General features: G+C 43.3%; 1 protein-coding gene across 1 annotated transcript; it reads right to left on the bottom strand.

The window, feature by feature from the left end:
- Window positions 1-8,294: 8,294 nt before the first annotated feature.
- Window positions 8,295-24,852, bottom strand: ppap2d (phosphatidic acid phosphatase type 2D). Its single transcript, XM_071472542.1, has 6 exons — window positions 23,981-24,852; window positions 12,492-12,649; window positions 12,098-12,384; window positions 11,906-11,963; window positions 10,069-10,245; window positions 8,295-9,843 (listed from the first exon to the last, which is right to left on the bottom strand). Exons 1-6 carry the CDS (start codon window positions 24,186-24,188, stop codon window positions 9,739-9,741), a joined length of 993 nt encoding a protein of 330 aa, XP_071328643.1. The 5' UTR covers window positions 24,189-24,852; the 3' UTR covers window positions 8,295-9,738.
- Between the last annotated feature and the right edge of the window lie 759 nt (window positions 24,853-25,611).

Below are 25,611 nucleotides of genomic sequence, written 5' to 3' on the forward strand. Positions count from 1 at the left end.
AAACAGGACCTCTAGAGTAAATAATTACAAATCTGCTGCTTTTGAGTTCTCTCCCCATCTGTCTCAACTGTTCCCTTCTCATTCTGTTCATAAGAGCGGTGATGAGAGATAAACAGCTCTCTTCCTGTCTCACCCCCCCCCCCCCCCCCCCCAAAATCCTTCATTCTCATTCAAGAGTATGAAAGGTAGTCAGTTTTGGCTCTGGGAGATTCTTTTATGAACAAAAGAAGGACAGCTAAATTAAACCCCATAAAGTTTGGTACAGTTCACTGTTAGGAACATGTTGAAAACAAGAGGTGGGTGCACCATTCAGGGCGTGTGAGTTGTGGAGTCAACGCAGAGGCAAAGCAACACCCCGAGAATCCTGAGTAGGTCTGAAACAATAGTGCTGGCTGCTCCGTACCCTGCTTGGCTTGACTCTGCGTAGCTCCACAGCAGTTTCAAAATACACCCGCGAGAAAGCCGACCGCAACCAAAACAGCATATACAAGCCAGATATGACTCCTTTTGAGAAAACACTATCATGTTCACACTTTGAAAGTGAGGGGTTTTTTTTATTTTTATTTTCTCTATAAATTACACACATTTTCCAGTTATATTATTAATGCAGAAACCAACATCATAGGGGTTTATATGGCATTTTCCCTGAAGCCAAACCTTGAACCGCGGCTAGGAAAAACATCAAGTCACTAGGGGTGCTTTCAAGTAAATGGTAATAAGCATAATCCCTCACTCTGAGAGCAAGACCAAAGGAGAGGTGAGTTTAGGGAAGAGAAAATCATGCTGGGACTGTTGCTGACACTTTGGTCCATCCAGTCGACTCAGTATGAAGCCAGAAACCCCCACTGGCACAGGCTGGATACCACCACAAGGGACATCGACACACGTCCAGCACAGGAAGCACACCAACACCAACACACATACTGGGAAATATGTAGGCAGTAATCACATTCATCTGGGTTTTGCCCAGCTCATACACAGTATAGCTATACGTCAAGTGTGTTCTGTAATACATAAACATTCATGCTATGTGGTTACATTACGGCAATTTTATACCAGAAAAAAAAACAAGCAGCTAATAAAAGTAAATTAGCGAGTCGGAAAGAATATTCTCCATGAGTGCTGGGAGTGGAGGTGCTGTGCGAGTATATGAATATATGAAGGGCCTCGCACAATACTGTGTACACCCCCCACCCCATCTACACCTCCTACACACATATCAAAGCCCCTTCCGTAGTCAGCCAACTCTCCCCCTCATTTCCAAAACCACAGCTCCCCTTTACAGAGCTTGGTTAGCCTGGGCACAGCAACCTGATCCTGCTGAGAAAGTCTTATAAAAAGGGAACCAAATAAAACAATCAAGAACACCTCTCCTCCACAGAGCCAACCATGAAAGATCTGCTGACAGAGGGCCAATCGCTGTTTGAATATAAAGGCTTGATGAGGCCGCATCATTTACATCGTTGCTGTAACATGCACACTGCCACGTCGAAGCACTGCACAGTGTGATGCACAGCAGCTTCTTTTGTTCATGTGCTGCTGAGACACATGTTGCGCAATATCATAGAGAAACTTGGACAGGCTCGATTAATCTTTTTTTTCCTGCTCAATCTCCTGAGAGGGATCTCTGTCAGAAAACAAACCTCTCTGTTTGAAGCGTGGCCTCCAGTTAAACTTATTCTGCCTTTCTCTCTACATTTCGCTCTCCTCCTTGCTCTGTTTTCTCTCCCACTCTCCCTCTCACTCCACTTTTCTTCCCCTGTCATCTCTACCTCTCTCTCTCTGCTCTTTACCCTCCTTTACTATTGTCCCCACACCCTCCCCGTGTTTCTTTTCTTTGCTCTCTTCATTTATTTCCCCCCTGTGATTCGTTGCTGGCATAGGTCTCAGTATTTGGCTGGGCGAACCCAGGGCGAGCGTGTCTTGTTACAGCAGTCCAGGCCTTCTGATAAAGCCCGGCATTGTGAAGGATAATCCCCGAGAAACAATCTGGATTTTTATACCATGCCCTCTGTTATTTCTGTAGCCTCACACGTAAATATACCCACAAGCATGTACACACACATACAATACAACTCAACTCACACACGCCACTATTTGTTCCGACACACAAACAAGGACATGTGCAAGTACCGGCATGCACTGCACAGTAAGTGGACTCATGAGAAAGTATGTAAGGAGTTCACATCAAATTACCCACTGGGTTCATTCTGTTTTATAACCTGCTGCCTGTACATATCCAAGACTGTGTCAGCTGAAGCCATGAGTGACATGACAGGAGTTTTAAGGGACGGGGATTTGTCAGTGGGGAGTTGCTGCAGTGCTGTGAAACGTCAGTTATGTCAGTACATCTGTCACTGTTGTACTGTTGTATGTTTTGTTAAGGCAGCCCTTCTGTAGCTGTTCACACTTCACTGAGCCCGATTGTTGTTAAGTAAACAAAGCCTTGTATTTGGTTGTGTTTTGGATCAGTGAGGTGATCGGGTACTCACCTGAAAATTGGGGGGGGGGGGGGGGGGGACAGAACAGCACATTGCAAGAAATGTATATTTTAACACACTTCATAGAAATGTGCCAATGGGCCATTTTCACAGGAGACATTCAGACATGTAGAAAGCACAGGTAAAACTGACAACATGAACAATGACTGTGTGCCAAGGCCCTGGTACCTCGCTGGGACACTCCAACTGAGTGGAGCAGCCATCAGGGTTATTAGCGCCACTTGTGACTTTGCTGCTCTGACAAGTGAAAATATCTACTGCACAAAAGGCCTACTGTGTGCAACACTTTCACTCTCCACTTTACTTTCCTTTAATGTAAGGCTGCCAGTATGAATTGCCAATTCATACTTACTTACTTTAAATCAGTCCATAGAACGTTAATGGAGGTAACTTGTTTGAATTTTGAGACCAGATTATTGACTTGTGAACCTTTTTTTTTTTTTTGCAGTGTCAGCCCCAGCTGAAGGCAGCTGTTCAGTATCTAGACAGGTAGATGCCTCTGCGGTCACAGGCTTGGGATTACCTTCCTGTCGCGGCTATCATTCCTCATCTTTCAACAGGAGGTGTCCTTCACCGGCTTTTCCTCCATTGCCATCGTCTGTCATCACAACCAAGGGGAAGGAGAAATATAATTACAGGACAGAAGCAGCCATAACTCACCCCACAAGCTTAACACTAATAACAATGGTAAGCAGCAGCTGTAACTGTCAGACTGATTTTGTTCAACAATTACACCAAATGACCGTAAACAATCTGTCGTAAAAACTTTTGTAGTCCACCTGTTGCTCAATAGTGAAAGGAAATTAGAGATACACAAAAATAATAAAACAAACATAAGCATGACCAACAGATTTAGTAATGATTTATTACTGTTGTTAAAGATAATATCTGCTACTTACTGTGTTGTAGTTACTTCCCAGTATCCACCTATCACACAAGCTCTCTTTGGCAAGTGATGTGAGTGGATCAGCATTACACACACAAATTACACATACACACACACAAATTACTTGCTAGTTCACCTCATTTATTACAAGGAATCACAGTGTTATTCTAGCTGGTTCCTGGGGAGGACTGTAATTGTACCATTGTTAGACACACACCCTACTGCACTATCACTCTTATATGCTCATGCATTTATTCTCTTTTATCCTCACATCAAGGAGGAGACATGGTATATAATCATAAAACCTATGGCCACTTTATTCATTTATAGCAAAACAGCATGAATTTTAATTCGTCTTTAAAAGTGAACAGTGGCCACTGTGGCCACAACTGGCAATTACAGGATGATGGCACATTAAACCATTCAAATGCTTAGCTGTGCCACAAGAAGAGAGGAGCCACAAAGTCAGTACATTGATTCAGTAATATTAATTATTCAGTGATATCTATCTAAGTTTGCCAATATGAGTCGCCATAAACTGTTGGTCATATCAGACCAAGTAAATCCATAGCAACAAAACCCCTGCGAGTATTTAATATGGCAAGGGTGTGTTTTATTGTTACAGTTTAGTTTTTTAGTTTTTTGTAGTTTTTTTTTTCAAAAATGACACAGTCTCGCTTTAAACACACAATGACTTCACCGAGGAGCCTTCAGCCTATCAGGGGCTGAAAATACAAACTAACTCATTTACTCAAACTAACTTCCCAAATAAAACACTCACTACACGCTCTCACACAATCGCTTTCTCCTCCACAGGATATCATACTCGCACACAAAAACAATGATGTGCTCACTCATTCTACTATTCTGCCACACAGAGCCATCCTCCACCATTTTCACACACGCAGTTGGTCTCTCTCACACACACTAGTATTATATTTCACATGCATACACATCATTTTTTCACTATTATCATTCTCATACGTGCCACTATACTGTCTCACATATGTTACAATAAAGGGTGAAATAGTATATGTGGGCAAGTGTGATGGTATTTGTGGGGGAGAGTATATGTGGTGTATGTGAGATGTGAGATTATGATGGTATGTGTAAGGGAAAGAGTGATTCATGGTCTACACAGCCTCTTAGACACACACACATAGATGTAGGTATGTGCATAGTCATACATATTTAAAGAAAAAAATATGTTAGCCTAGTGGACAAAAAGGCAAATTCAACACACTGAATACACACAGATACTAAAACACAAATGGAGACATAGACATACACTGACCCAACATAATGTCAACTCCCTTCTCAAGACAAATCTCTTAGGGGGGGGGGGGGGTCATCTCCTCAGAGCTGCAGAGTGAGCAGTGAAGTCAGCTGTGTACATTCAACTTTATGAGCTTCACTTCAGTAATATACTGTAGTTTGCCGAAGTGATGAATGAGTTGTTTTCATGAACCCCTAACACCCACCCCCCCACTCACCCCTGCTTGCATTAACACAGGCTGAGTGTCATGTCACTATTACATTATCACAACATGTGAATGTGTGTGTGGCGGGAGGCTCATGCTTGTTGACCTTGGGACCCGGGATCTTCCTCCCACCTCTCAGCTACAGTCATCACTTACACCTCACAGTTCCTGACTATTGTTTTTATTCCCAGGATCTTGTTTTCACATTCCAGTCTGCCATGAGCAGCCTGCAAGTTACGCAGCAAACATGAATACAAACCCACCCAGACAAACACACACACAAAATCTCTAATCCTACACACAATATAAACAAAGCGGTTATCGAGAACGTGTCTTGTCTGGCTGTGTTTTGATAAGCTTGTTTTATTGAAGAATGTTATGTCAAATTCTAATGTTATGATTCAGAGTCAGATCTTCACCTGTGAGGTTTACCCTTGTGCTCAGAAAGGCTATTTCAATATGTTCACTTCTGGTTTGTTTTACAGGTGACAGAACAAGAAGACCGGCTGAGGTTGCCTCGTCCTCAACAAAGAGAAGCTGTGGGTAACAAAGGTCACCCTACCCTAAAACATTCAGCTTGACACTAAAGTAAACACGCCACACATTATGGTGCCATGTCTTATCAGGTAACCTTCCACTGTTTTGTGCTTTCGTAACACCTCCTCAGCCTCGCAGAGACAATAATATGAGCTCTAAGATGGTAAATAGTGGCTTATGAGTGTGTCATCTGCTCCAGTAGCTCTAAGTGACGATTGGCTGAGCTACAGACAGGAGATCTTCAAGAGAACATTTGCATTTCAACAAACTTTGCACATATTTAAATAATTTCTCCCCTAAGGAAATGTTCAGCTCTGAGCAAACAGATGTTTAATTACTCTCTTGAAAAGCTGACACGAAAACTAGGCTTTTAGAAAACTTGGTGTATCTTATTTCTACAAATTGACGCTATTGTGAATCTTGTAACAGACCCATTTCAGAGAATTACTCTCCCAGGTAGGTACAGTATATCATATCCATTTGATTCACGTTCATACAGTGACTGATGCGGATGTGGCTCGTCGTATAATCTTTAAAAATAGCTCATATTCAGCCTCCGCTGACCAGCACAGTATGTGCTGCGTGGTGCTCTACCTGACAGAGCCTTGATCTGCTGAGTGATGCTATCCTCATCAGATAGCAAAATGACACTGTCCTCATCAGATAGTATGTGCGCTATCTGCATGTGCATATGTGCTGGACTGATAAATTAGGTATGCATTTACTGTTGGGTATGTGAGGAGCTGCATGGACATCACACACCCACACACACAGCAAGGTTTCCACATTTGGCAGTGATTGTGATCCTGCTATCCACTGTTCTTTGAGGATCAGTTTTCTGAGGTGATCTCTGGGCTCACTGACTGAGCCAACATGGCTTGGCACATCCTAATCCCTGAAGAGCAGAGAGAGAAGACGGGGAAGCAAAAATATTCCTCTCACCAGGAACATGCAAACTAATGCTTTTCACAGACTCATATCAGGACACAATGTGCCTACTTGCAGTCCTACTGGCTGCAGCCAGTGCATTCACTGACTGTCATTACTATGGGAGATTTAGAAATATGCGTAGCAGTGGGCTGGGGGGAGCAGGCCTGAACATGAGCATACTAAAGAGCCCATTAATCCTTTTTAATTCTATTAAGAATTGGACTACAGCGGGATAAGAGGCCAGCAGAGTTCCAGAGACTACATCTATAATGCCTTGGAGACCCACAGTGAAAAGCTCTTACTTAACAAAAATTCATATGAAAGGAAATTTCTTTTCCTCTCCACAGTTGAATCAATTTACAGCCTTAAGCAGCTTTTACTTGGTAGTAAACAAAGATAGGGTGAGTAAGGTGAGGACTGTGGAAAGAGATATATTTTACATCTCCATCAAAAGGGCTAGTTCATCACTAACAGGGCCAGAGTTTCTCAAATGGAATTTGGAAGCTGCAAATGCCTTGATGATGTTATCAATGTCAGACAAAAAGGTTTAGGGTCAGCACGTATGATACATGTGTCCTTCCCTCGCACATTAAGAGATATGCAGGTGAGCTACGTGCCTTCTGCAGCACACTTATCTGTGTTGATTTGGATCAGGACTCCCTTGCATCCGCCCTGCTATTTTTGCACCTGTCTAATTTCACAAAAATCATAATCTTATCAAGGAATTCCCCAAAGTTAAATATGAGGAAGAGCGAGAAAGTGGGTTCAGTTTTCTCTCACAGTGAAGCGTGCAGACAGTAATGGCTTTCACCTGTTGAGATAAAGGTTCAAATGCCCCCCTCCCCACCCCTCCAATTCTAAATGACCACAGTGCCAGGCTACTGTTCCTACTGTGTGCACAGTCACAGCAGTGTAAATAGTGAGGCCCTTGTGCCTGGACCTCAGTAATGTGAGCACACAGAATCTGCCTCCGCTTGTCGACCCCGATTCATTTTCATTAAGGCCAAAGGGTTAGTGGGGAGGAGGCCAGTCACAGTGTAAACGAGATGTCATGTTTGACAGGGTGTGTGAGCTCAGCTCAGTGGAGCAGCCGAGCTCTCGCTCAGCTCAGTCACACACACCTCGGCATAAGACAATAACAAGGAGCGAGGCAGACACAGATAGACAAGAACCTGTCACACAAGCACAGGCATATACATTGCTCTGGAATGAAATGTGTCTCCCTAGTTACAGTATTATGAAACAAAACAGGCCTGAAAACCACGATCACATTCCTTCCCACCCCGACGCCCCACGCCCATCACCCTCACTCTCCCCAATCTACCGCCCCATCTGTTCTGCCAACTGCTCCATTACTCCTTCCCTTCATTACTGGACCACTTTTCCTGCTTGTCTGTCTTCCTTACCTCAGCATTATGAACACACCCATTACTGCAGCTCTCTCTCCTTCACTCACTCTCTCTCTCTCTCTTTTGCCCTCTCTGTCTGATCCTGGCTGCTTTTTATTCTCCTCCCTCAGCCTGGAAGTAGATCCGAGGGAGGAAAAAAAAGAAATGAAAGAAAATGCCTCAGAGGGCCCAACCTGTATCTTTCTAAGCATCTCCATGGTAGCATGACCCCCTGAAACAGCCCATCATGCTCCACTGCACTTGAAAAGGACTGAGAGCAGGGAAGGGAAGCGAGGAAGGGTGCGAAGGGGAGAGAGAGCTGTAGTAATGAAAGAAACAAGGAGCGCAGTGGAGTAGAAGCCTCCAAAAACAACAAGAGGTTAAATCACTTATCATTGCACTGTTTGCATTTTGTTTCAGCACATATTTGTAAAAAAAAAAAAAAAAATTTAACGGCTCTACTGTATGCTGACTGACTTACTGACTGTATGCCTGGTAGGCATGAGAAACTGTGGTGCACTGCCCTTCAGTTTGCTGACCTTAAAAATAATAAACAACAGTAGAGGTTAAAAACATTCAACATTCATTTTATTGGTTTGGTTTTTTGATTACAGTGGTTATTTCTGCCTTTCTGGCATTCACAGACAAAACAAACATGTAACAATAACTGGGAACACAAAAAATATAGCTTTCTGATATCTGTGGCTCAGTCTAGTAGTTACAACAGATACAATAGTAAGTCTCCGTACCTGATCAACACAAATGTAAATACAAACATAAACATGTAGAAACTGTCCAAAACTGGAACTAATACTTTTGAAATTCGGTGTAGTTTATAAAATGACATACCTATTTACATTCAATTTGAATAATTATCATTAAAAAAAAACAAAACAAACAAATAATAGTGTATGAGTCTGACATTAACAAAATAAACACTGATTATTCAAACTTGTGATAAAATATATAATATTGATTATAATTAGAAGGTTCCATTATGTACGTTCAAGTGCTATTAATAAAGATGCGCAGGAGGGCCGCTGGGGTCACGCGACCATGTCGGCTCTCCTGTCAGAGTGGCATAAATCAAGGTGCAGCTCAGAGATTGGAGTCCAGGGGCAAGAGTCAAAGGTTAAAAAATTCAGTCAGACCTCCACCTCTGAGACACGGTCAAAGTGGTTAGTACAGAAAAGTGGCAGTGAAGGGGAGGGGAAGTGAACCTGATTCCTCCCCATCACTGCCTTGGTTACTCAAAAAAAAAAAGAAAGATAGCATTGTATTTTCTTTGCTTACATACAGGTTATTGTTTAGTCATAGTGATGTAGGGCAATCTGATTAGAGCAGTGACACATCAGGCCACTAAAGGTAAAAACGGTTAGAAGTTGGAGCCAGTGCTTGTTCCTTATCGCTGCCAGTTCTGCCACTTTGTACAGAGCTGTCTTTACATCTGAGGTCTGATGGTCTCAGTTCACAGCGGCTCGGTAATGTCTTCCAAGCTGAGCACAGGATCAAAAACAAAGAGGAGGCGGGAGTTTTCTCCTCTCTCACCACAGACCAAAGAGCGAGCAGTTCTACTTTGAAAGCGAACTGAATGCACTGACCGAATGCCTCCATCACAGAAGAAAACTAGTTCAAACTGGCAACTATCAACATTAGCAGCTTCTAAAAATCCTCTTGGAAAATAGACTTTTTTTATTTCATTTTTTTTCTCATATATAAAAAAATATTACTATGCAGTTCTTGACACTGGACGGGTTTGACTCACAGTCATATGTGCTTCTTGTGTTTCACATGTGTTAGATTACTTTGTGAATGTGTGTGTAGCAGTTTGCCCAAAGGAGCAAGCATGTGTAGATTTTGATTGAGTCCCTCTTACAGAATAATTCCCTTTCTTAAAAACTGAACTTACTCTCTCTTACTCTCTGCTGCTCACCTGTGCTATCTGACATTCTCCCTGTCTTTCTGCAGTCCACCTTCTCTTATCGTCTGATTCCTGGAATTACTGCATGTGCCTGCTAACAGACAGTTTGCTGGCTGGACAGCGGACTCTCCAGGGACATGCTAGTGGGAGACAGGTCTGGACGGGTGCAGGGCTTAAACATGGAGGAGATGTAGAAGGCCTGCGGGGCACAGACATAAAACATGTCAGGAAATAAACACAGACCACACACACTGTCAATCACCCACTGTTTATAAACACCAGACAGATCAGAGTGGGGAAAATGAAGCAGAGAGCCTATTGTTTAAGCTAAGTCAGTCAACAGAAAGCAGAGAGAAACAAATCCCGTGAAGACAGAGATAACTGTTGTTCAAAACTATTTAGACAACAGTGATTTTCAACATACCACCCAGTACGCAGTGAGCCCTCCTTGGATGAAGCCTGTGAGGACGTCAGTGGGGTGGTGACGGTAGTCAGAGATGCGGCTCAGGCCGGTGTAGATGGCGATCATCACTAAGAGGAACTGTATTAGTGGGCGCAACAGCCGAGCTCCACGCCACGACAACCGTGCCTGCAGGTAAAACTGCAAAGAAAGTATAGAAATATTTCTGTTATGTTGTTACTGACTTTATAATCACTACAGAAAAGTGAATTTAAGAATGAGAGTTACTGTGTGTTAATGTATGCCCCACAAACATAAACTGATAATTATGTCTAATGATTCAAGTTATATAAATGCAAGCAGAGCCCTTTAAGCAAAACATAGACATCCTCTCAGTCTGCTACCCAGAGGGGGGAAGAGGAGCTTGGCATGAGCCCATTAACGCTATCTAAACCTCATTTCCTCCTTTTGTTCATCCTCGTCTCCTGCATCAGTGCTACGGTACAGAATGGATGTTTGTGTCTGTAAAAATGGGGTCACAGGGCGAGCGCGATGCAGATGCAGCGCTCGCTTTATGAGGTGGCTGGAGGTCTGTCTGGACCCGTCAACCACTGGGGAGCGCCTGGCCTACATTCCTGCACTGAGGCCGACCCTCACCGGGTCCCTCTCTTCCTCCCTTATCCAAACTGAGAGCAGGTGTCACTGTTCCTGCCTTAAACTCAAGCAGCTGGCCTCGGTGCGGGTGGCGTGTAGCTACAGGTTTGACACATTCTCTCCAGGTTGTCTACAGTCTGCTGAAGCTGTAGCTAGCAGCAAACTTGCATGCAAGACTGTGTCTTGTGTGTGTGTGTGTATGTGCGTATGTGTGTGTATGTGGAGAAACAATGGAGAGGAGTGGAGAAGAGAGACATTGGCCCTCATTTTTCTCAGAACACTTCTTCCCTTCAGTTCTATACGCTTTTATTTCTGTGATTCAGTCTCCCCCTGCTCATCCCTCTTTTTGTTCAGAGATGAGCTGCTTTTCATTTAGACTTCTATAGTGCACAAGTGCAAATAGGAGAGGCACCACAGCACCATCTTCACCTCATTTTAGCTGCAACTTAAAATATTTAAGTTACTGAAACAATGATTTCAGAGTTAATGAGGGGGAATACCTGAGAAAAACAAACGTTTTATGGAAAATAATGTGCTTTTGTCTCCCTCTAACTGTCATTTCTCTCCCACAATGCATCCATGAGTACTGAGCAGTGTGTGAGAGAAATAGAAAGATGAAGAGACAGGGGGGAGGAAGGAGGGGTGGTTTAGAGGGTGTCTATTGCTGAAAGAAGCCTGTCGATCTCTCAGCAGGCATATTTAGCCCTCCACCCCCCACTCACCCCTCTAAATGAGACCCACAACAAGGCCTCCACTGTCTGCGTAGTCTCTCATCTATTCATGTTCTCTGTGGAAAACATTCTCCCTCATTCTCTAACCCCCACCAGCACCACCAGCACCACCACCCTCCCTGTCTCACCAGCTCTTTCATTTTGAAGCAGGAGGCGTTTGGAGAGCTGCTTCTTTCAAAGATCTCCTCCCTCATGATCAGGAAGTGTGAATATATTCAACAGCACATGCCTTGGTGTGTGTGGTGTATGTTTAATTAGCTTATCTAGTTAATAGTTACACACAGCGTTCTTGGCCTCTAGAGAATGATTGTTTTCTCTAATAACTAAAATGAAAGTGAGAGCTGTAATATTCCCCCAACATTGTAAACACAGAACCAAATACTGCAATTATACCACACGAGCTCAGGTGAAAGTGAAGGTCACATTCCAGATGGGTGTGTGTATGTGTGTGTGTCTGGAAAGTAGAGGTGACTTACTGCCAGATAGAGCATGGTGTACATTGCAAAGGAAGCATGGCCAGAAAAAAAAGACTTCCTGAAAGAGAGAATCAATAAAATATACCAAAGGTTACATATTTACTACACGATTCAAGCTACAGTTTACCTCACCCTTAGCAAACATGCCAAATCATTTCTGAGCAAAATTTCTCATGCGCACACACCACACACCTTGCCTCCTCCACCATCTTCTGATCACTCTGCTTGCAGTTCACTTGGGACACATAGCTGCCCGGAGTGCAGTTGATGGACGCATAGGTGACGTTACAGACAGACAGGAAGTTGGGTCGCAGACGCCCCACACTTAGTTTGGCCATATTGGTGAGAGACTGACCCACACAGCAACCAAACAAGAAGCTTCCCAGCTCCTTGTACAGGCATGACACATAGCGGTTTCGAACAAAAGCCCGCGAGTGTACACCTCGGAAACGCACCCGGTAGCATTCACCCAGTGCAATCTGAGAGAGAAATAAGACAAGAGAAAAGAAAGTCATACCACACAGCTGCACAAATACTGTAAAAGTGAAAGTGTGTTTGTTTAATCCAGCAGGTTTCAATGTCTTACCGTTAGGCCAGTGATGGCTATACCGCCGGCGATGAGCAGGGTGTCAGGGATGGCCTCTGCCTCCACGTGGGGATAGGTGATGCTGGAGTCTCCACAGAAAAAGCCTCGTCTGTACGGAGTCACTGCCTTCAACTCACATGCAAAGAATGGGATGGAGGCTGATGAAATGTGGGAGAGAAAGGGAGGGGAGGCAGACAAAAAACAAAAGATGGCTTGATGAATGTCTGTGGACATGAGCATGTGCAACGAGGATCACAGAGACAGCAAGATACAGAGATAGTTGGTAGCGCTGACTAACATAAAGGAGGCCTTCTCCTGTCGCACAGGAGAATGGCATGAGATAGAACATGACTTCCAGATTCCCCGAAGGATCAAGCATTCCACACGTGACTGTCCCACCAGAGGAGCAGGGAGAAGGAGAGATGATGGACATTGCAAGACAGACAGGCGGCAACAACAGAGGAGAATTAAGATGAGGAAGAAGGAAGAGGATATTAGAGAGCATGTTGCATGGAAAATTTCAGTGTGCCAAAAGTAGACAATAAACCCAGAATAGGTGGAGCAAGGTATTGTTTAACAATGGCATTTTGTTCCAGTGAAAAACACCGGCTTTTATCTTACATTAACAAGTGCGCTACATACGTGTTCAGTACACTTCCTGGTTGGTCACTAATCTGTATCAGGGAGAGGGGTCAAGGTCTGGCTTGCTTAAGCAAACACACCTCACCTGACGGTGAAGGTTCACTGGGTAGAAGTTGTGCAATATTTTAATGTTGGCAATGAGAGCTGAACTGCAGGGCCTTTATTCTCTGTTGTACTAATGCACTGTGCCAATGGCCCTGTAAAGGCCTGTCCAGCCTGCTCCATTTCTCTGTCCCTTATCCCATGTCCCCTTGTCACCCCATGGAATGCAGCGAGAACATGGGACTAATCATTAACCTCTGTGCCTCTCCCTGTCATCCCAGGCCCGCTGGTTGGCTGGAACGCACCCAGGCCAAAACACTGCTCCTGCCAGGGAATCTCTCAGACTACGTGACTGAGTAGTGCACAGGATACACACTCAACATCAGGCCAAAAGGAACGACACATAAACACACACCCAAACATACAAACAATGGCCTTCGAACATGTCCTCAAGTACAATAAATTAATCATTTTTCAACTAACAAAGGACAGGATATGAATACCTGACCTAGGTAACTGTGTCCGCATTGGCTTTGTTTCAGTGTTAGCCATTATTCTGTTTGTTTGCTATCACAACCATTAGGCCCACTAATAAAACAGCCATACAACTCCTTGAGCCTCACTGATCTGATAAACCAGAGTCGTAATCTATAGATTTGAGGCTAACAGCACCCGTAAAGAGGCAACTCTCAGCTGATGTGTTACTGCTCTGTGCCTAAGTCTGGCTATAGCCACGTACGTTATACTGTATTCGAAAAGCGTGCGTTAGTGACCTCTGTATTCAAAGTCACAGTGCCCTAACTAAAAGACAAAACACAGATAAAAGCCAGCCCACTGCCATTTATCTTAAAATGGGCTAGAGTAAGGAAGCTAGGGAGGGAAACACGTTGCGGGCAGATAGCAGAAGTTGTGACGCCAACAAAGAGTAAGAGAGAGAGATAGGAAACTCTCATCTGACCCACATCTCTCGCTCATCTCAATCCATCGCCACGTTTACGGGCGTCTCCTCACACACACCTACATAAGTTTAGCTCAGTCACACACCAATGTACCTCAAAGTAACACACACATCCATATGCAGGTCACATACAGGTGTTGAAGTAAACTACATTATACTGGGAGGTGGTCTTAATGTTGAGTACAGTACATTACATGTCTTTAGGAATAGACAGTCTGCTTGAAGTCACTCTGATTAGTTTATATTTGGCAGGATGGTTGGACTTCCTGTTAATTTAAAAATACATATCCTGTGTGGGGGTTTCCTGACTCATTTTTGCCACCTGCATAAATTGCACACACATCTGTTAATCTCTTGATCATAAACCCTTTATCTGTGTGTATCATACCTGGATGACCTGCAGAGATCTAGTTTAAAGTGAGTGGGTGTGTGTGGATTTTTTTTTTCATTTGGTTAATATGCAGTGCACTCCGCTTTTAACATGGTTTGACTGAAAAAAGCGTCTAACACACAGTCAACAGTAGCAGCCTGCTGGCTTCTCCTGGTGTCTGTGTGTTTATATGTGTGACAGGGTTTGTGACAGAATGATTGTGCTGCAGATTAATATGTGTTTGTGGGAATATGATGAAGTGAAATGGCAAAATAATCAGTATGCATTGTAATTAATGTATCAATGTAATCTTAACAATGAAGGTCATATTTAATAATGACATATTGACCACCGATTGGCGCAAAGTTTAAATTTACTAATAGTTTCCATTATATGATAAATAAAAAAAGTGGACAACTTATAATGACAGTGTTTTGTAAGATATTGTACACAGACTCAGGCAGGCTTTATTTTCTCCTAAATGTGTTTTAAATTTGTGTTTTCTAAATTTTTTTTTCTTTTTTTTTCGTAAATTATATGTCTAACTGTTTTTTGTGTGCTCAGATTTAACATCAAGTACAGAATTTGACATTTATTCTGCCATAAAATGAACAGACAGTTTTACTTTTGCTTTTCCTACCATCCATTCACAGACTTTTTTTGTGTCCTCATCAAATTCCACAATATGGCTAGGCCTCTCTCAATAATCAATATTTTGCTGCATTGACAGAGAGCTAATGGACAGATTCTTCATTAAGGCCCAAACACTCTGAATTACAGTAGGAACACTGGCTTCTTAAGGGTTCATTTTCGATTCAGATGGAGGTCTAATGGGATAAATGAAGCACTGAGCCAGCTAGCAGCATATTTTATTACCTCAGGTCTGCCTGTGCTGGTGGCTTGTCATGGACAAACACAGCACCAATGGCCAAGAATCAAAGGTCACTCCAGTGTGGCAAAGCTGTTTGCAAATCTTCTCAATAAAATAAATCCACCAAATTTACTTTAGCAGTAGTGCATGAGTGAGTAGTAATTCTCAGTGCTGTACAATAAATCAAATATGAAACCACGTGCAAAGTTACTGAGTATCTGCGCAATCCTGTACAAATTACAAGCTGCTGTGTCACAGTTAGCCTCTATGCTTTACAACTACATTAAAACAGTTTTCACAACATGACAAAAACACTCCAGAGGCCCTCACATCATCTGTCAAGCAGCTGTGAGCAAACCTCTGCACCTGGCCAAGACTTGCTCAAAAGAGAGCCAGGCCAGGAAGGCCTGCAAGGGGACCCAAAAGGAGGTGGAGGAGTGGGTCGGCTCCCACAGCAAGGCCAAAATGTGCTGCTCACTGGGCCTGACACTCAAAGCAGGAATGCTTTCAAATAGTCAAAAGGGACAGAAAGAAAAGAGGGGGGGGGGGGGGGGGGGGGGGGCAAGGGAGGGAGGAAGAAGAGGAGGAATGAGAGCAGAGGGGATATGTGCCTCACTCTGAGAAACTTTTCTGGTTCTAATTTACACATCTATGACCACAGCCCAGAATGAGCTCACTGTGAGAGGAGAATAACAACAACCAAAAGCAAGAAATGAAAAAAAAAAAACTACGCAGAAAGTAATTAAAGGCAGAGTGCAAAGGAAAGAGGGTAAATGGTAATTATTCATCGACATGCTTTAAGGTCATATTGCTGAACATCTGCTGATCAATACATAAACTAAAACTAGGCTAAAATGCATAGCCAAAAGGCTAGAAAATTGACAGATAGGGTGAGGGCAGTAATAGTGGGGTGAGAGAAAACTGGAGTGGTGGAGGCAAGAGAGATGCTTCAAGGGTTTCTCTACGGAGAACAGCAGACGGAGGCGATTAGTGGTGGTTCTGGAATGTGAGGGTCAGAGATCTGGGCTCTGCTGGGACCCGCTCTGTAAACACAACCCCGCCTCGACCAGCAGAATACCCCCAAATACACATAAAAACTCAACACACTCACATACACATAAAAACCACACTAAGATGCAAACAAACCAAACTAATAGACAACCAAACAAACCACAAAAAACCCACTAGCACCTAGAAAAAAAACACTAACCGAACCAAACAAACCACACTGGAGCCAGAAAACCACATAAAATCAAACAATCCTAAAAAAAAAAAATAAAAAAAAAAATGCACAAAAAAAAACCCAGCCCATTCACAATCACAGACCTAAATGAACTCCTGTGGATGCTGCTGCTGTAGGACAAACAGTCTGTGCATGCTAATAGATTAGCATGACACACAGCCTAAAGCTATATCTAAGCCACAGCAAGGGCCATCTGTGTCATCACAACCAATAATATCTGACTGTACAGGCCTCGTTCTACATTTGCCCTTTGATAGGACTGGAGGACATACAATTAGTGACCTGTCAACACAGGTCCATCTGGCCTGCAGCATACACTGAGCTGTGGAACCAGCTTGCTACAGCACCCTTCAGGGGTGGTCCACCCTCACTGGGCCTCTCAGCAGCTTGCACGTGCCAGTCTTTCCCAACAAAATTTTAAGCTGCTTGTTTACTTTCAAGTCAACCTTGCTAAAAAATAATAAGTAAGTGAACTGAATTGTGAAGTGTTGTAATTTGAATCTTTGCAAGCGCGATAATCCCTGCTAACAACACTGTAAGTCTGCCAAACATGCTCATAAATAGTGGACTGCAGCGGGGCTGGGTAGGCCCGTACGATTATTTGTGCAATAATGACTTTAACTGCATAAAGCTGTCTCCATAAGCTGGCCATGATCTGCCCTTTCATCTAATCACTGTTCAGTTTGCGTCAGGTACTTTAAGGGCATGACCAACTCTTTCACATTTCAGCAGATATAAAAAAGGTCTTTGTTTAAAGAGGCAGTCTGGGAAGAGACTGCACCATCACACAAGCTGTGACACACACACACACCACTGTAAGGCAGGTAACTCTTAAACGGGTGGTGAAGTCATTCGCACCAAGGCTGTGATTATGATTGGCAACCACAACTGCAACAAACCCAATTACTAAGTACCATGAGTGTATGTGAGTGTCCTAGAAGGTGGTTCTTCCTGTTCTTCCTTGGTGGCCCAATCCAGGTAGTGGAATAAGGGAGAGTGGCATCCCCCCTGCACTGACACACACCCATTTCTTTTCCCATAATTTTTGCCGGATTGTTGCTCTGAGAATCTGATCTGTTTTGTCTACCCTGCTGGCAGCACAAAGAGATTAATCAGTGAAGAACAAAGAGGGACTGAGGAGCCACAGAAGCTCTGGATCTTTGTTAACCATCTGCTATCATCAGCATCTGCTGCAGCTGGACTCCATACAGCCTCTTCTAGTAGACAACCACTGCTTCATTTATTATGGTGCATTACCCTTCCGCCCCCACACCCACCTAAAAATCATGTAGTTGTGGGAAATAACAGGCCTTCTTCTCTTTCCCTGCAGTATTTAGATAAAATCAGCTAGTATCAGATTTAATCGATTCAGGCTCATAGGTTTGTTCTATTTTTAAAACACATGGTTCATGTATCTAAACTCATATGCAGTGGGAAAAACACAGCTTCCAAAAAAGGCCCAGAGAGAAACAGTGAGACAGCTGAAAGTGCTTCGGTAGCCAAAAATGCTAATATTTATGAAAGTGTTTGATGCACACAATAGACAAACTCACACAGAGCAAAAGAAAACCATTGGTGCGTTTGAAGTAAATATGTTTTTCGCAAGCTGCCTTTATGTTGCTTCACCTTCCACCATGGCACCAGGACAGGTCTGGCTTGCCCCCTCCACTGTTACTGTTGCAGCTGGCCAGTGGAGACATGCCTCCCACAGCTGCTTCTGTTCTCTCCACACTTCACCGACCTGTTTCCTGGAGCTCGGCTCTGGAGTTCAGGGCATGAGTGGTGAGGTCTGAAGTGGGCTGTCTGTCTGCCTTTGTGATTCAGCGGGGAACATAAAAGACTGTGGTATGTACCTTCAAAACTTTAAAGGAGCTCTCCTGTGGGTTTTTGTGGTGAGAAGGTAAGGGTGTGCGCAGTGAGGTGAGGGCTGGCAGTCTGCGATGAAGAGGATGACACAGGGTTGTGGTTCAGACTGCAGGGGAGGTGTTTGGCACGGAGCGGCCTGATTGTGGTGTTACTGCATGTATGGAAAGAGTTGAAGGCTTCAGGGCTGTTTTGGGTTGGTCAGAAGAATTATGCAGCTGGAGCAACCTCAGAGAGGAACAAGAGGGGATGAAGGGAGTAAAGACTCCAGCAGGTGAGATGTGACACAATGATAAAATGTTCCTGATGAAAAAGAGGGGGGTTTAAGTCTCCAAAAATAGGAGGAAGACAAGTCATTAGTTCTGACAGATGCAAATGCAGGGCTACAAGCTGTATTTGGATACAGGTACATACAGTACCTGTAAGCCTCTCCAGACCCATTCCAGCTAATGAGCACTGAGGATAAGAGAGCTACTCACATCTTTATTCACTCATTACGGCTAATACCTATGGACCACCCAGGGCACTTACGGAACCGTCATCAAGGAGAAGATTGCAGCTGTCTCATTAAAAGTTAATTTGAAGCTATTTGCTGTCTGAACCTTTCCTATGCTTCTCTGAATAATACTTCCTCACTAGGATGTAAACAGACAGCTGTAGATAAGATCCCTCAGGCGCCCCTGGGTCTGACCTCTGACCCCTACTGTAGACCTTAAACCCCTTCCCTCTTTCCACGCCTCACTCTACTCTCCCTCCCCCTGGGTGCTCGCTGACTCAGGCTCTCACTTGCCCCTCAGCCTTCAGGCAACTGAGACATCTCTAAGGCCTGAGCTGGCTCTGGTGTGCTAATGGGTGAAGGAAGACATATTGACAGCAAAGTACAGTGAATGCAGCCATATCGTCTGTCTAATGATGGGCGCAGCTAATGAATTCCTGAACTTCTGCGGTGCTTTCAAATGGGAGGGAGATGCATTAGTACGCTAACGACAGAGAGTAAGCAAGATCACTTCTTCCACTAGCTAATGATTTGACTGAGCCATTTTTAATGGCTCTCCATCTGTCAGCTGCAGAGTGACGCCAATGTGTCTCATAACTTTGTGTGCATTTGATCATGGCCTAAAATGCGCTGCAAAACAGCACCGGCGAATATGTCAACAAACAGCACGCACATGGCAGCAGGAGTGGAGTGTTCGCATTAGTAGTCCCGATGACGCATACATACACACAAACATCCACACCCACACTTTTTTTCATAAGCACACAGACACATAAATACACACACATAATTTAATATTCCTGGCCTGTACACACCAGCATGCTGTGACGTGTTGACCTCTTGCTGTCTCACTCACTTGGCAGCTTTCTCTGCCAAAAGAACAGAACCAGGAATCCTACTAACATAAACCCGCCACCCGCCCAAAACACACATGCAGACATAAAACACACACACTGATACACCTCGCTGCATTGCTGGAACACCTTCAGTCCCAAAATAGAGATCGTCTGAAGAAAAGAGGAGAAAAACAGAAGGGGGTAAAAGCAGAGATAAGCTGGAAAGACGGAGCCCGTTCAGAATTCAGATCACTCAGGTAGATACCTATCCTCTCGTCCTGGCATGCTGCTTCACGTCTAGAACAAAAAACACACTCACACACAAGAGTGATTAACTGATTCCAGCTTTCTCTTTGTAAAGTATCCAAAAACGAGTTTGTTCTTACTATTGGATCAATCACTTTCTTGTTTTAAACACATTCATGTATGAAATGTATCAATAGTGGGAATCATTTTTCTCTATTGTATTAGTTCAACCCAGCCTTACGACTTATGCACATCAAGTATGAAACTATCCCACAATTAACCCCTAGAAGAGGGTCAAGCCTAGTGGCAATTGTAATGTTTCTCTAAGCCATATAAGCTGATAGTGGGTGCCACTTCCAATCATTTCCCAATTATTCCTAAGAGAGGCAATAACCGGCTTTATTGGGATGATGACAGAGTACGGACCACCTGTGTAGGAGGAAAACAGCAGTGCAGTCTGAGAGGCCTGTCCCTGCATGCCCGGTAGATATGACAAACACCCGACACCTCTGACCTCTGGTTGGCTGGACACTAGATCTTAGATGCAGTCACGGGGCGCAGATTCTGTCAGCTCTCTCCTGGTCAAACCCCTACAGTCCCATGCACTCACTTTAACACACAAGCAAACACTTGAACAGATCCAGGCATTTGCATTCAGCAGCTTCCATGGAGCTAACTGACACTGAGCTGAACCAGAACAATCAATCTCTGTAAAGCATCTATCATGTGCATGTCAGAACAGCCCCACAAACAACACAGCCTTATTACTGAAATACAACAATGTTAGACAAGCCGGTGCTGAGTACCAGTATGATCAGGTAACCTGAGTCAAAGCCTCAGTTAATGACCTCCATATCCCAGCATTCAACAGACAGATTTAAGTTCATTCATAATGCCACACCAGACTAACTTCATGTCACCACTTAAAATACGAAGATAAAACTAAGACACACGAAGAAGCTGTGAAAACCTCAGAACACTGTGGAATCCCTCTTCAGCTGATAGCATAATGAGGATGGATGCTTCAGGGTAAAATTCCACAGTTACAGTGGTGAATGAGCCCCTTTACGGAGTGAATAATGCCGGCGGGTCAGCCGTCGAAGAGAATCTGATGATGGCATTTTTTAAGGAAAATTGGGTTAGTCAGAGATAAGAGGGTTTAGCTAAATGAAGGGCCCAATTCATCTCCTATGAGTGATGACATTCAGTGAGCTGAGGTCAGGCCTCTGCTGATAACTGCCATGATGGTTAACAGAGATGTGCAAGATGCAGTCAGACAGCCAGGAATCTGTAAGTGACTTAATAGCGAATACCAGAGTAACAATACATCATATTGTACTGTATTATTCAATATTATGCTCTTGAACTCTTGAACAATTCACCACATGTGTTGTTTATTAGGTAATGTTGATTTGAGATGACAACTCTTTAGTGCTTGATAAAACTGCAAAACACCGTTTGTGTTTTGTCTTATATTTGCTGGAGAAAAACTAGACTAAGTAGGTCAGGAAAAACTGATTTTTTCACCTTAATCTCTGAAACCTCATATCTTTATTCTGGAAACACAGAATGTTGTTGTTCTCAAAGTGAATCCGAAACATACTGACGAATCAAATCAAACTGGGGCAACTGTCACTAGCAAGAACGTGACTTTCCTTGTATTTTACAAAAGTATATTTCAGTCACAATACGGAGTGACTCTCTAAGTCCTCTCAGCTTTGTCCACCTTGAGGCCTAGTGACTCAATCTCAGTGTTAAGAGGAGGGGTGAGACACGCAATTGCGTGCTCAGTGTGTCTTAGGAAGAGAAGTGAAAGTGATCATTTCCTCCATAATGCTGACTGATGCTGGGTTGCTTGTCACTTTCTATACACAGAACAAAGCTGCTGAGGAATAGGCCTATGCAGCACAAGCAGCTAATAGCATACCTGCAGGGGTGAAGAATAACACAGCAATGAAACTAACTGCCTCACACTGTTGTTTTGTTTGCCGGACTACTTCCTATGCTTTAACTGCCAACGAGGCTGAGACCTGTCGGTCTGCCTAGACGGGTTCCACCTCTCGTGCTGCAGGTCCAAAAAACTCACTCACACAACACGGATGCTCCCCTCCCTATCGTAGTCATGTGAGATGACGACATGAAACTTATAGAATGATATTATGTACAAGTGCCTCACTTCACAGCAAGATTGGCAGTTCATGGTTAATTTCTGTGCATGCTATCTAAGCATGAAAATCAATTATATTGAATATTTACCAACCATTAGTTATATTTCTATCGAGGAAAATTATATTGCAATAATTATCATTTTATCACCAAGCCCCACTGGCACCTCACAGGTGTATTCCTATGTTGTCAGCCTTTAATGAACAATATTTCAGTGGCAAATATTGTTCTATTTCCTCCCCTATATTTCTCTAATAGCAGATTTATGGCAGATTAATTATACATAGAATAATCTCCACCCATATGATGTATTGCTGTTGTTTAAACTACCTACAGATTTGAATCAGTTACACCAAGAATCTTAACACTGCAATCAGGCAAATTAATAATTTGACACAATTTGAAATGAATTCCTTTGACTTACAGCAATGACTTTTGAATACCTGATAACATGTTAAATAAATACTTCCATTATTCCAATATTCCAATAACTACCTTTATGATCTGGACTCTTATACTGTATGTGTCCTTATGATGAACAGAGCTTCAACGATTCGTAGTTTAATCGATTAGATGGTTGAAGAAAAAATAATCATCAACTGTTCTGATCATCAGTTAATCATTTAAAGGTGACAAAAAATGACAAAAACTGAATGGTTCCCGCTTCTCAAACGTGAGAGTTTGGTGCTCTTCTTGGTCTTGCTTTGCAGTAAAAGAATGTTTTTAGGTTTTGAACTGGTGATCGGAACAATATATGACAGTGACATCACCTGGGCTGTGGAATACTGTCATGGGCGTTTTTGATGCTTTAGAGACCAAATGATTAATCACTTATTTTAGAAAACAGTCAGCAGATTAATCGATCATAAAAACAATCATCATATGCAATGGATATGTAATGGATAGTGCTAATTATGATTCATTTGACAGTCATAATTATTTATAAACTGTTTGTCATTTGTCTGGGACACAAACTGAGCAACAGGATTTTGTACAATAAAATATAAAAACATAATCACTACTTCATAATAAAAGAAATTGTTGTTTGGCATAATTATCTCATTAAATCCAATGTCTGCACTTAAAGAGAACTTATTTTGACTTGACTTTCATCACGCTTATGTCACCGTCCCCTGAGTCGTTGCACATGTTGATACTGATGTCTCTAATTCTCCCTGTGAAAAATGTTGGTTAATTTTCCAGCTGAGTGCTGCAAATTGTTTGTGTCTGACATTCAGTAATCCTGCAGCGAGAGAGGGGCAAGGGGACGGGGCATGTTTTTATCAAAATTCCCACGTTCTTCTCCCGGGAACTTGAGGGTTACCATGGGAACAGATTAATTCCCGGGACAACTCTGTTCCTGCTTGGTGGAGTCCCCCTCCCTGCCTCCTGCCCCTGCGTGCACCACAGGGACCGGCCTGAAAGTTTTCTGCTCCTTTGAACAGTTTCCATTTGACTTCTGGAAAAATGCTTTGCAGCTTCGTTAACTTTAACAAATTCCCATCCAATGTGAATTTTCCCTCCCCAGAACCAGCGACGTCTAACCTCCTAATAACCTCTGAGAAAGTCAATATGATTTGCACAGCTGGGAGTATGTGCCCTTTAAAAAAAAATGCACAAAGCTTTAAAATAACCGGTGTTAGCGGTATTCAGTCTGTTCAAATTAGAATTAAAGTCACCGTGTTATAACACTGAAGAGGTCTTTTCCTAGGGTCAAAAGCATTAATGTAAAATAAGTAAATACCCCTATTCTTACCGACAAAAAGACATATTACATCCAAGCCGACAAGCATCTTCCTCTTGGTGCAAAACGAGCTCTCCTCCTCAGTCTGGGTGAGGAAATGATTCCCAGCACCGTTCTCCCTCCCTTCCCCGGCTCCTCCGCTGTCAGCCAACCGCAGCTGGAGCTCCGCGTCCCGGGGCAGCGTGTTACTGTGGGTGCCCGTGGAGTTCAACTTTTGCATGTCTGTAGTTAAATAAGCTGCTAACAACTCGGAAAAGTCAGTGGCGGTTCGTCCGTTTAGTCGCCGCTGTAGCTGGCGAATGATGGAAATTCCCAAACTTTTCAGTCCGTCCTTCGTCGGCGCAGCAAATCCATGTCAACGAAGGTTTGACAGCAGCGGACCCCGGTCAGCCAGCAAGCCGACCCACTAGATGAGGTAACGTTTCACGTTTGTTATTAAAAAAAAAAAAATAAAAAGTGCTGGGAAAACGAGAGGTGGGAGTTAATTGAAAATAGGAGGGACCACAAACAACTCAGTTAAGCCCCACAACAAACTTCTCCTCAGTGGGAGCGTGTTGCACTGCGCGCTCCCGACAGTCCAGCTCTCACACTTATGTCAAACAGGCATGAATGGAAAACGCAACTGGTTCAAACTTTCAAAATAAAGTTCTTTCCTCATTAATATCGGCCCGAGTAATTGCAAAACACCAACTTTGGTCGAAAAATCGTATTATTTCCGGTGTTGTGCGGTTTGACTTGACGCAGCTGCAGACCTGCAAACCTCCGCGGTAAAAAAAAAAAAATAAATAAATAATAATAATAATCTACTACTATCAAAATCGACTTGTAACGATCGGGCTGGAGCTCAAAACGTGTTGGATCCACCTGACAGCTGTTCAGCGAGTGGTCCTGTCCACTGAGATGTTTCCTGTCCCATTCAATTGTCCCACCCATGTGAGGACACGTCCCACATACACAGTTTCAGCCCCTTTCCTGACTAATAACACAGATTTAGGGAATTTTTTGTTTTCGGTTGCCCAAGGCCTGCAGAGAAGAAACATCTGCAAACATTTCCAAATGACTAATACTCCTTATAACGACTTTTAAAGTAATAGTTAAGGTAGCCTACTTGTGGCACAACTCAACACTATTAGGCCTATTTTTTATTTATTTATTTATTTATTTTATTTTTTTTTTTTAAATAAAATCATCTTTATAGCTCCATCTGTGCCCTCATATATGCGAGACTGCCTGGCAAATTGATTTTTCCACAATATTGACTCCTGTTGTTTGACTGTCTGACAATACGCTGGACAGACAGAGACGCATAGAGAGACAAAACGCAATCTGAATACATGATATGTGCTCCAGTAGAAACGGAGAGGCGCAGGGAACTTGCGAGTTCATGAAAGCTGTGCGTGTCTGAAATCAATCGATTAGTTGCACAGGTCGCTCGATTTCTCAGTGATCAACTCGTGGCTGTTATCAATGCCTTGCTCAGCGTGTGTATCAGGCCGGAGGTTTCCTGCCACCTGGTGTAAAGACAGAGGCACAGCTTTAACCGCACACATTTCTCAGCATTTCGAGACCGTAAAGACATTGCCTGCTGTTGTTTATTGCACATGAACTTGTGCAGCAGCAAAACAGGATTTTTTTTTTTTTTT

Source organism: Trachinotus anak, unplaced genomic scaffold, assembly GCF_046630095.1.
Source record: "Trachinotus anak isolate AG129_WGS33_773 ecotype Australia unplaced genomic scaffold, CSIRO_AGI_Tana_v1 ptg000003l, whole genome shotgun sequence".
Classification (NCBI taxonomy): domain Eukaryota; kingdom Metazoa; phylum Chordata; class Actinopteri; order Carangiformes; family Carangidae; genus Trachinotus; species Trachinotus anak.

Excerpts from the sequence above, each read along its gene's own strand:
- ppap2d (XM_071472542.1), bottom strand. The coding sequence starts at position 24,188 with ATGCAAAAGTTGAACTCCACGGGCACCCACAGTAACACGCTGCCCCGG. Across the intron at positions 12,385-12,491 it reads TAGCCATCACTGGCCTAACG|ATTGCACTGGGTGAATGCTA; the intron begins GTAAGACATTGA and ends TTTCTCTCTCAG. Across the intron at positions 11,964-12,097 it reads AAGATGGTGGAGGAGGCAAG|GAAGTCTTTTTTTTCTGGCC; the intron begins GTGTGTGGTGTG and ends TCTCTCTTTCAG.